Consider the following 12,803-nt stretch of genomic DNA (forward strand, 5'->3'; position numbering starts at 1 on the left):
GAAGGAAAGACTAGAAAGTTGTCTCTATCCAAATGCTAACGAGGGAAGAGATTTAAGATGATTCTTTGCTTTTACTAACTCCGTGTCTCTTTTGGGGGATCTTAGGTAATGGAATATGAATATGAAGCTGAGATGGAGGAAACCTACCGCACCAGCATGTTCAAAACTTTCAAAAAGACTCTGGATGATGGCTTTTTCCCTTTCATCATCCTGGATGCCATCAATGACAGAGTTAGACATTTTGACCAGTTTTGGAGTGCAGCAAAAACCAAGGGATTTGAGGTATAGATTTAAAAGAACTTTAGAGTACTTTGTGTTATCATGTAAGTGCTGCATTTGTTTGCCTAATCATTATTCATTCTTTCTTAGGTGTATTTGGCTGAAATGAGTGCAGATAACCAGACTTGTAGCAAGAGGAATATTCATGGAAGAAAGCTTAAAGAAATAAATAAGGTGATTTTTTTGAAGCACAGAGGGTGTAATATTCTAAACTTCATTTTGCCTGTTTCATCACTGTTGTCTGGAAATTCTTATTTATCCCCTTTACTTTCAAAATATATTTTCTATCTGCTTTAGTAAATGTTTCTTACCCTTTGTATCTAAGGGTACGAGGTGTCCTAGCTCTTCCTGGAACTAGCCTGTTAGACTTCACAGTATTAGTTAAATTTGTCTTTGATATTCTCTTGGTCTTTCTTTGAGTAGTTTCCAGAGATAACTTGACCTCCTGAATCTCTCAATTAGATGGCCGATCACTGGGAAACTGCACCTCGTCATATGATGCGTCTGGACATTCGTTCTTTGCTGCAGGATGCTGCTATTGAAGAGGTGAGCGTTCTTTGGCTCGAAAGCAGTGCAAAAGCGACCTTTTTTCCCACCTTTTTTTACTTTGAAAAAAATTTAAATTACAGAAAATTGCACGTATAGTATTGTGTTGGCCAGAAAGTTCGTTTGGGTTTTTCCATAATGGAAAAACCGAACAAACTTTTTGGCCAACCCAATATAAGAACACCTGCATGACTTTCGTTGAGGTTCACCAATTGTTAATATTTTGTCTCATTTTTCTCTATTTAGATTTCTTCTATTTCTTCTTCCTCCTCTTCTTACTACTACTGCTACTGCTACTGCTACTACTACTACTACTATTCCTCTTACTGTGGAACCGTTTGAGAGTTAAAATGCAGACCTCATAAACCCTTTAGCCCTAAATATTTCAGTAGATATCTCCCAAGAACAAGGGCATTCTCTTACAAAACTAGAAGGCTCAATTATCAAATTTAAGAAATTTAACATTGATAAGATACTATATTAGGTAATATAAATTTCCTGAATTCTTTCATATATAGTCCATATTCATATTTCGCCAGTTGTTCCCATACTGTGCTTTATAAGAATTTCTTAAAATCCAGGATCCAGTCCTTTAATACAAAAAATGGTTTCTCAGCTATGTCATTGTCATGAAAGACAAAAAATTTTTGAAGAGTATAGGCCACTTAGCTGTTTTGTAGAATGCCCCTCAATTTGGGTTTGTCATGATTAGCTTTAGGTTAAACATTAGCAGGAATGCTACGTAAGTGACATTGTGTTCTCAGTGCATCATATCAGGGGTCATATGATGTCGTCTTATTTCATTATTGGTGATTTAAGTGTTGATCACTTGGTTCAGGTGATACCCATCAAATTTTTCTGCATTTTTCTCTTCCTAATAAGTAATCTGTAGGGAGATACTTTGAAACTGTTAATATCCTGTTCCCCGACAGATTTTCACAGATTGCGAATTCTTGTCTAAATCAATTACTAGTTTGAAATAAATAAATCTTTATTATGGAAAAGGAGAGATTTTTCTCTTTTAATCAGTTATATACTTCTGTTTTATTTGACCTCTTCCTGTGAATGAGAGTTATCTGTACTCAGTGTTGTCACTGTATTTTTATGTGTTTTTACCTCCCATGCCACTCCCCAACCCATTTCCTCTGGCTTCTGCCCCAGCCATTCTCTAGAGACTCTCTCACCAAAGATTTCCATGGCAATGGACAATTCTCACTTCTCTTGCTTAATTTTGCAGCCACATATGACATGGTTGACCATGTCCACCTTCTTGAAACCATTTTTCTCTTGGCTTCTGTGAGTCTACCTTCTCCTGGTTTTCCTCTTGCATCTCTGGCCATCCCTTTTCAGTCTCCTTTGCTGGCTTCTCTTGCTACCCAGTCCTTAAATGCTGGAGTTCTTTAGGGCTCTATCCTAGGCTCTATTTTCAATCTGCACATTCTGTATAGATAATCAGGCTTTTTGGTACCTTGGATTGCCACTTACATGCCCTTAATATTAAATTGTAAAGGCTGGAATGCATTTTATCAATATCTTAACAGTAATTATATCTGTGTGGAGGGGTTATGGGTGATTTTTATAATTCTACCATTATTTTCCAAATTCTCTGCCAAAAAATATGTATTATCTTAGTACACCTCAAACTCAACCTATTCAATATGTAATTCATCCAAACCGGTTCCTCTTCTCACATTCTCTATTTTAGTAATTAGATCCATCAGTCCACTTGGTTGCTGAAACCCTGACTCTCTACTCTCCATTATCTTTGACTCTTTACTTTCCCCTTGTACCAGTGTTTAATTCTATCCCTCCACCATGTAGTCAGTCTACAAGTTTTGTCAGTTTTACCTTATAAATACTTCTCTAATTTATCTACTCTCTATTTGCATTGCTGCTATTCTGGGCCAAGCTATTATCATCTGACTTTTCACTATACCCTTTCTTACATTTTGAAATTTGAATCATACCTGTTTTACTTGATTGAAAAAATACTTGCTAAAGGTTTTAAAAAGAAATCCTAGTAATCCATTGTCATTCAAAACAGATAACCATCAATTTAGATCATTATACTCAACTTCACAGAGAATTACAAAGATGGATATCCCAGGAAAATGAAAAGCAGGAATATCATCCTGTCTGTCAGTTCTGTTTCAAAGTTTAGGGTGTTAGAAATTACTTAGCATGTAACAGCAAGTCTGTGTGTCTTGCTCTGGGCAACTGTGCTCATTTCATATCTCAGTGAGGGACTCAACATTTTCCTAAATGTTAACTCAGTCTTTTTGTGTGTGATTATTGTGGTATTGTAGGTGGAGATGGAAGATTTTGATGCAAATATTGAAGAACAGAAGGATGAAAAGAAAGATGCAGAGGAAGAGGAAAGCGAACTGGTAGGAGACAGAACAACCACTTTGAACAAAGTGTCTCTTTATTAAAATTCTTAAGGGTTTAAATTCAGCTCTGTGATCAGATGACTATTGTTGATATGCACCTTAATGGTAAAAGTTTCCATAATCATCTTCAAGGAGACTTTTGGATACTTCTTATTTTTCCCCTGACCAAAGGAAAAGAACCCTCTACTGTGTTGTTACAAGAAAATTTTTAGAATGCTAAGAAACTTACCCTTGTACTCACTCATCTATTTGTGGGTGGCTCTAGGGGAATACACTTTTTAAGAAAATCGATTACATTTGAAAGGGTATTCTTACATTCCAGCAAATATGTGGTACAGCCTACCCAATGTATGCATAATTGTCTCTTCTTTGCTATAAGAGCTCAAAATTGATTTTCTATAAACTGAGGCAGAAGAACTTATTGAATGAGGAGGCAGAGGGTTGCCACTGACTGCTGGATTTGTTCTTCCGCATTTTATCCTATTAAGTGATGGGGAAAATGATTTGACTGTGTAGGCAATGCATTTTGCTTAGGCTGATTAAAGGCTTACGTAGTGTGAATTCAAAGTTCCCGTGTACCTACTGTAAATGCTTTTGATCACACCTCTGTAGTGATGTCTGCCTTACCCTGTCATTCAAGAATATGCGACCTATAGACTTACGTTATTTTCAGTGTTTGCTAATGGGGTACAGAGATGAGCAGTGCCTTGGAATAGTGTTGCTTTTTAAGTTCAAAATATTATTTGTTTTATTTAATACTTCAGCCCTTGCTAAAGCTGCTTTTCATAGTCTTCTGAAAATGTGCAAAGCGAGAACCCTGATTCCTAACCCCTAGAGAATACATTCTCTCTAAGGAGTGGTCCCATCAACCCATGTGCGTTATAGAGGACTCTGAATAGAAACTGTGTGTTTGCATAGAGATGGTGTCAATTTCTACATTCCTAGATTTCATATGTGGATTAAAAAATAAGCTTTAAAGTTAATGGCATTTGAGTCTCCTATGTTTTTTTTTTCTTTAAACAAAGTATTTTTATTAATTAGGTTGTATTTTGACATACATGATCTAAGATGTAGGCAGGAAATTCACTTAAAGGTCCACGCTGTCCTGGAATGTGGCTAATGACCAGTTTAGCTACTTGCAGCGTGCGTACTAGCAATCGATCATGTGAGAAGTCTCTAATGTTAGCTTTCTGAAGCTCTGTCTTCCTTTTGTGGAGATTTCAGTTCAGCATATGGTTCATAACATCTGACTTGCTTAGGTGTAGGTCAAAACTTGGAACTTTTAATTGAATGTACTATTATTTTTAAAAGTGAAACACACTGTAATACTATATTTTTTCATCAGAAACATGGCAATGAAGCCTTAGAACTCTACCCTGCTGAACTATCTCTTTTATTTCCAAGTAGCCTAATATTTCAAACAGTGAGAAGATGATTTTAAGTTTTAAGGAAGAAAAGGGTGGTTCCAGCAGGGGGAAATTAATGTACTCATTTTGCTTATCTTTATGTTATAAAACTTCTCTTAACCTTTTTTCAAAATGCAGAATCGAGATCTTCTACTATTGGGTTCTATTCCAAGAGTAAAAGATTCTTGGAGAATTGACCCTTGGAAAGGGTTAAGAGCAAGTCTTGTGTCATTCAGACCATTTTAATGGAATTTTCACTGAACTTTACATTTTCTACTCTGTACTGATTACTATAGCTGGGTGAAATCCAAACTTTTCTTGGTTAAGAGACTCCTTTGGGGGGATCATTGGTATGATATTTTGTCTTCTTTAGTGCTTCATTGAACCTCATAGATCTGACTCAGAATTTATAAATATATTATTCTAGTGATGTTTAAGGTTTTCAGATGAGTTTTTGAGATACAACTGTACAAATTCCATCAGTACTAAACTTTTAGCACCATCATTTCAGCCTTTGTCTTGGTTTGTTCTAAACATGTATTTGGAAAGGATGGTATAATTTATAATCTGAAATACTACCTAATTAGTTGAAATTGAATTATTAGTCTGGCTTAAAGACTAGAAATGTATAAAACCTGTAGATTTCCTGGAAGAATGATGATGCTCTAGTACACTCTTAACACAGAAGCTATTGTCATGAAATGTTCAACATACTTTCCAACTTTACCTGTGTGTCAGTCTATTCTATGAACTTGAACATTCCCAATAGTAGAAAGATATGTGGATTCTTAAAAGAAGATGCTGACACCTTTGATGAATCTGTCCTATATAATAAGTCCTAATATTAAAGTTCTGTATGTTAAGACCTAATAGAGAACAGAGTCCAAATGAAGGAAAGGGGGAATCAGTGAATTATGTGGAAAAAGCATACACTTGCTAGGTGAATAAACTGAAAGGCTTACTACATATAGCTAAATAGGTACATTGTGAAATTTGAAAATCTTATGTAGGACTTCGTTTGAAATAAACCACCCAGTTATTTTACTAAATAAGATATAAATTGCCTGTGGAGATTTCTGGGTTTTCATATAATAGAAAGATGTAATTTTTTTAAAGACATCAGAAATAATAATCTAGTTTCCAACTGATGAAAAAGTAATGCTCTGAAATTGATTCAGTAAAATTAGTCTTTGTAAGATCTAACTGGTAAATGGATTGAGTCATTTTAAAATGAAGTTGAACTTCATAATTGTGTTCAGTGATACCAAGTTTTCTCCCTTCTTTTGAGTATCTAAAAGTACACTGGAATATAAAGTAACTGTCTTGAAGAACACTTTTTGGACCTCATGGCTACTATATACTAAATGGCTGCTATATACTAAATACAACAATAGCAGTTGTATTTAGAAAATAACCTAGCTAGTATTATAAATTCTCTGCTACTCTGAATGATATTAATTGAGCACAGTAACTACCATACATTCTTACCGTATTTGCTATATAGCTGTTGTTCAGACTACAGTTGTGTGTCCTGAACTGTAGTTGCCTCCAAGCGCCTTCATGATACTATTCTAAAGTGACTATTCTGAAATCTGGGCAGTGAAGTTTGGTGAATTTGGTAATTCAGTTTCTTCAAAGATAATGAGACTGTGTTTTCCCTCAGGATATATTTATAAATAGTGAGTGGAAACTGAATCCATTCCCAGTTTTAATGCTTTTCCAATTCAAAAGTGATGTGCATGTATGTGTCTCTTTCTAACCCTTCGAGCTTCTCTCTGTGTACGATTTAGGGTTACATTCCGAAAAGCAAATGGGAGATGGACACATCTGAGGCAAAGCTAGGTGGGTATTTCCTTTTTCCTGTTTTTATATGTGATACCTGATGGTAATGGTCATAGATCTTTCTGCTATAAGAAGAACAAGTTTCCCAAAATTTCTGCTTAAATGAAGATTTTTGGCCTACCTTACATCCTCAGTCTATTTTGTTGGCTTTCATTTATGTCTTGTGACAGAGTGAAAGAAGAGTATTTTAAAAGAACTACCTTCGGTACCACTTACAGTTTTTAGAGTAAATGGAAATATGTGATAAATTTAGTAATAAAACACTGTCACTTCTAAAGTCCATTTATATTAATCAGAAATGTTGGTGTAGGTGAGATTTCTACTTTTTTAAAAAAATATTTAACTGCAGTCCAAAGTTGAACCTGATTATGAATACTTTGGGTAATAGTAATAATAATAAATATTGAAGTTTAAAAATTAATTAAAAGGCAGTTATTTTCCTTGTATAATAAATTAGAGTTTCTGAGTTGGGGAGGTAGATATATAATTCCGGTCTTTGAGGAGCCTGCTTTGTAAGATTCCGTTTAAATTTTCCTCCAGCTTGTCTTTAGTGCCAGATTACAAGGTAGACTGGTGAAAATGATTGTCTAAATCAAAAATTGGAGTTGCTTAACATGGGGTTCTTTGTCAAGCACAAAATCATACATATCCAATGGATTTTCCCCCAATATTTCACGGTAATATTGCAGAACAATTTTTTTTTTACCTCACCTAAAGAGAACCATTTAACATGTTGATTAAGATGTATTAGTAAATAATTTAAGATAATGGTATAAGATTTCTTGAAAGGATGCACCTTACTAATATATGAAGTATGACTGTTGGTCTCTGCATTTCTCCTCCTGGAATTATGCTGTAACTCCAAAGCTGAAGTAACCATAGAAATATATCTTAAATTTATAGAACAAATTTGAGTCATTTAGCTGCTTCACTGTTTGGGGCATATTATCTGTGTTTCTGACATCAGAGGGATGCACTTTACACACAATTGCATAGGCTATGCTTTTTATTTTGCCCAGATGATCATGTGAGCCATTGATGACGACCAGGTCCTATGTGAAAAGATAATTCCGTAAACTGTAGTATTACCATATTGTTGCGATAGGTGATTTGTTGCAAAGTCTAGGATTTTTTTCTAGTGTATGGCATGTGAAAATTGTATGTGGTTACTGACATATTCTTGCATTCGTCCTCCCTCTGTGGGAAATCTTAATAATAAACCATCTCCTTCCCTAAACTTTTAAAGTATTCATAAGTGTTTAAATGCAATTAAATATGTAGGAAAATAACAATCACAAATTACTTTTTTAATAATAATGCTTTAGATATGTTTAAGGTTAGATTAAATCTGAAGTTCTGTACTTATCAAATAACCTATAAGACTATAAGATCATTTCCCTATTTTCTCGTTCTCTAAGTAGTGATTATCTTTTGGGGCAAAGAGAAGTGGTAATTAAAGAGACATGGGGATTGTAAAATATTTTAGCTAAGCATATAATCTTTAGAGACCTTATGTAATATATTATCTAGGATAATGCTTTTTTTTAACTTGAGCTAGTCCACTTTCTATTTTCCTTTCTAATTTCTAAAGAGAAAGGAAAATGGAATTTAGTTATGATTATTCAAGATAATATGACATTAATCTTGGTATCAATTTCTGGAAAAAATTCTGGCCTATCTACTATTTGCTTCTCAGAAAATACATTTTATGTAAATTCAGTCCATTTTAAAAGCAGAATGTTAGACAGTGATCCAGAAATAGAACTGTTAAATAAACCATTTCAATTAAAGGCACTGAAGATCTAGTAATGAATCTAGGAAATAAATTCTTACATGTTTGCAGTTGGATTTTTGTTTGTGACAGTGATGTTTCGTATAATGACTTGCCTCTTGCACCACTGTGTTATCTTGAGAGCTATATCATCTGTAGAGAAAGGCAGATGGAGTGTGAGCATTCCTGAAAGTGCTTGCTTCTTTGAGATTGGTCCATGGAGCCAATTGAGAAAAAGAAGAGCCTAAAACATGAGGCTCTTCATTTGAGAATTAGCCTATTTATGTTGCCTTCCTTATCATAGCAAATTCAGTAGATTTGATTAGCAGGTACAATTTATTTTTCTGAGTATTTTACCAACATTTCTTAAATTACTCTTGGTAACATGATTATGCTGGGTGGAAACATACTAAGCTTTAGCAGTGTCATACATTGAGCTAGACAAGCTGAATCTGTAACTGAGGAATTTTGATTTACAAATGAGTCTGCCAGTGAGAAAATACTCACTTACCTATAATCTTTCAAAGAGCTGTTAAATCTCATTGTAGAGTCTTGATCTGTGTTCATTAAGTACAGTATGCAGTTCAGCCTGTGTGTAAGTGTTAAATTGGAAGTGGTGTAATTTTAGAAAAATTCAGAACTGGCCTGAGCTGCATCTGGCATGGGTGTCATGGAGTTGTTGAAGACTGCCTGTGGCCCACCTTCAGTAGCACCTGAATGGCTCCTTTCCAGCTGGGACACAGGCACCCTAATGCTAGGGTGGGTGTTACATGCCACATCAAATGCTGGGATTCAGCATTCAAGCTACTTAAATTCCACTGACATGATTTTGGTTTCTCAAACTGAAAAACCAAAAGAATATTTGAGACTGTTGTCATCCTAATTTAGGCTTCTTCATATCGAGTACTTTTGCTTTTCTCATCTCAGTGTCATTTGTCTCTGCTTATGAGTTATTGTGTACTGGCCTTCTACATGTCAGGCAGTTTCATCTCTTCACAGTTGGAATGCAATTATTATTTGTATAGGCACGTAACCCTTGTGTGTTCACTGTGATCAAATTTTCAGAAATACCATTTATGTTTAGAAAATATATAGATATATCTAAAATTTTTGTTCTGTTGTGCTGTAATAATAATATATACTGTTTTGAAGATGTGGTAAAATTCTGTGACCTGCCAAGTTGGATATTTAAACTTTCATCTTCATCTTAAAACTTCACCTTTTGAAATTCAAACCTCTGAAAATCATTAGTATGAGTGTGTTGGACACCAGTCGTCTTCTGTAACTAACAAATACCCCAGATTCCTCTTCCTTCACCTTATGCCATACATCTGTGTGTTTGGGTTTCCAGGATGCCATGTGGAAGAGGTACGAACCTTTCTTCAGCCCCAAGAAGGAAACTTTAAACATGTTGTGCACAATAAAATTTCGAATTAAACATTACAAACAAGGGTGTTCAGACTAGAAATACATGCTCTTCTGAACTTCCATGTTGCAAATATGGGACTCCTGGTGTGTAACTCCTGTCATACACCCAGTGTATGAGGAAAAGTTCTTGCAGTTTTCTCACTGCCCTTCTGTATTGCTGCCTGGCCATGTTCTATTCTTAGAATTGAAATATGAAATTTTCCTTTGAAGTATGTTAATGTGGAAGTTGATCTTATTAAGTTTGGAAATCCTTTGAGGTTTATTCAATAAGTGTATTGGAGGTTTATTCAATAAGTGTATTGGAGCTGCCTACTCTTCTGCTAATACTGTACACTGTTGAACTGAGAACAGTTTTACTGTTCGTGGGACTTCGTTGGTTTTCTAATACCATATTCTATGTCCCTGTGCAATCAAGGTGTCACTTCTTTAAGATCTTGTATAATATGGCCTGTCATATACATGTAGGTTAGAGCCATTTGGTACAGCATGTGATTTACAGAGGAGATTAGAAGACTGTTTCTGTTGAACTCAATCCGTGTTAAAAATTTTCCAAAGTGATACGATAAAAATTTCTTGGGTTTTGTAAAGTGTTGTAGTTTGCCTTGCTGATATTTCAATAATATTGCTTTTATGGGGGAGGAACTTAGGAAATAAAAGCTTTGCCAAGTATGCAAAATCTTACTGGTTTTTGAGGCCTGTATGGTATGCACAGTTAGTTGTGTGTATAACTTTTACATTTGAAGCATAAACTCACCTTGCCTCCTGCTTCCATTGTACTTCTCTTTTCATGTCAAGTTCTCTCCACCTTGATGCCTAAAAGGTTTCTATTATATATACACTCTGCAGCCCTTATGGACTTAAATGAAGTGTGGTTATTGTGTGTTTCTGAAGTGTTTAGGTTTTCCTTTATTGACCTACTTAATAATAGTGTGTTTATAACTACAGATGATCCAAAAATTTAGTGCTTCAATGTAGTGCATATATATATATACATACATATATATATATATGTATGTATATGTATATATATATAAAACTCATAATATTTCACATGTAGAATTCAAAATCAGAATTAACAACCAATTAAAAAACCCACACATTTTCATCGTGTGTTCTTGAAGACACCTAAACTCATATCTAATAATTTCTGAATCAGCAATCCCTGTTCATTTAATTGATTACAGTTTGGGGCTTTTGGAAAGCCTCTCAGATTGAGGATTCAGAAAGAAAATTCAGATCCAGCCACTTTGGCTGACTAGCCCTTAGCCTCAGGATGGTCAACAGCACTTCATAGTATAACCAAAGAAAGTGGTGATTTGTATAATCAAATTACTCATAAACATTCTCATGACGAATCGTCTCACAGCGGTCAGAATCCCAAGAAACTGTTAATCTAAAACCTTTCTGAACGTTAGCTTGGCTCATTAAGTTCTTGTACTACCTGCTTTTCATATAATACGATATCACACATGATTGCACATCTAATGGGTGGTGTTAATATTGTGTTAAAGAAAAAAAAGAATGGAAGAAATTGCTTTTAGAAAAACCCAATGTTGCATTTTCATCAGAACATGAGAGCTGAAGTGTTGTGATTTTAGGTGGGGTGGGAGGATAAGGAGGCCAGGAAACAAGGGCCTTCTCTTGTTCTGCCCATATTTGTTACTTAAACCAACATAGTAATATAAAGGCTGCCAGTATGAACACCAGATAAACAATGGAAATTGCACAGAACTTGATATTATCTCAGCCAAGAAGATAGTTTGGATCTACAAGTGATGCTGCTCTCAAAAGTGCGGATGTGCTCTCTGACAGTGTTCCAGCCTTCTTTTCCCTTGTTTGTGTGTCGTGTGCCAACTCACACTCTTCCTTAATGCTGCGGCTCTGTGTTTGTCCCTCAGACAAGTTGGATGGCTTGAGAACTGGTACTAAAAGGAAACGTGACTGGGAGGCTATTGCCAGCAGAATGGAGGATTATCTTCAGCTCCCTGATGATTATGACACTCGTGCTTCTGAGCCTGGGAAGAAGAGGGTAAGAGACTGTCAATAACTACCAACAGATAAAGGGCCCGTTTAGGCATCTGGTTTTAGAAAGTTATAGTCAGATAATCATATGAATGCTGTTTTTTTAGAGTGGTTTGGTTTATACTGTATCATATTACACATTAAAAAAAGAGTCCTTACAAATTATCAGATCAAAATGTACAAGTAACTTAAAAAATGGAGAACAGAACCTCACATGGCTAGCATGTTGTCAACCTTAAAGGAGTTTGGAATGGCTGCTTGTGCCATTTTGTCATGGGGCAAAAGAGCCAGGTGCAAAGTAGAGTATTAAAGAGAATCTATGGGACTTCTTAATGGATTAGATGTAGAGGGTCCAGGATGGATGAAATCAAAGGTGACTCTTCAGGGTTCTGGCCATAAGTATTCCATGTATGTGGTGCCATTTACTGAGTTAGTGAAAAGTAGGGGAGACATAAGTTTGGGAGTGAAAAATCAGAAGTTCAGGGAGGTACCAGTTAAGTTAGAAGTGATAATAGGACTCAGGTCTCCAAAATTTAGAAGTTCAGATAGAGGTAAATGTTTTAAGAAGTAAAGAAGAGTCCATTGTTAAATGATACAGGGAAGACAAGTAAATTGGGAAAAGAGAAATAGCCATTGGATTTGGCAACATGGAGATTGTTGATGTTTGATCAAAAAAAAAAGGTCAAGCTTTCTTAGAGAGTTGAAGGACAGAAGCCAATTTGGAGCAGATGGTAGAATAGGAAATGAGGAAGTGCAGAACAGCAAATGTAGATAACTTTTTGAAGAAGCTTTGCTATGATAGGGAGCAGAGTAATGAAGCCAGGATGTTGGATAAGTCTTCCACGTAGATGTCAAATTCAATAAAAGTGATAATTGTATATATCCTTTAAAACAAAATAAAGTGAGAGGGATCATATTACATAGGATTTGCATAAACCTTTTCCAGCTAGTCTGTCTTGATCTTTCTATTTAAGTATATACAAACCTACAGTTCTTTTTATTTATTTATTTTTTTTGGCTGCACCACGCAGCTTACAGGATCTTAGTTTCCTGACCAGGGATTGAACCCCGGTCCTCGGCAGTGAAAGCGCGGAGTCCTAACCACTGGACTGCCAGGGA

General features: G+C 35.4%; 1 protein-coding gene across 4 annotated transcripts in view; it reads left to right on the forward strand.

Annotated features, from left to right (window-relative positions):
* The window catches only part of YLPM1 (YLP motif containing 1), a 67,463-nt gene that overhangs the window by 49,671 nt on the left and 4,989 nt on the right, over positions 1–12,803 (forward strand). For 3 of the 4 annotated variants that reach the window (XM_061181054.1, XM_061181056.1, XM_061181058.1), the window contains exons 14-19: positions 106–282; positions 370–453; positions 742–825; positions 3,132–3,212; positions 6,412–6,463; positions 11,561–11,691. In XM_061181054.1, the coding sequence (XP_061037037.1) occupies positions 106–282; positions 370–453; positions 742–825; positions 3,132–3,212; positions 6,412–6,463; positions 11,561–11,691 (609 nt within the window). Of the gene's footprint in view, positions 1–105; positions 283–369; positions 454–741; positions 826–3,131; positions 3,213–6,411; positions 6,464–11,560; positions 11,692–12,803 lie in introns of those variants that run through there. The other variant, XM_061181057.1, reaches the window with a different exon arrangement.

Source organism: Eubalaena glacialis, chromosome 2 (genome assembly GCF_028564815.1).
Source record: "Eubalaena glacialis isolate mEubGla1 chromosome 2, mEubGla1.1.hap2.+ XY, whole genome shotgun sequence".
Taxonomy (NCBI): Eukaryota; Metazoa; Chordata; class Mammalia; order Artiodactyla; family Balaenidae; genus Eubalaena; species Eubalaena glacialis.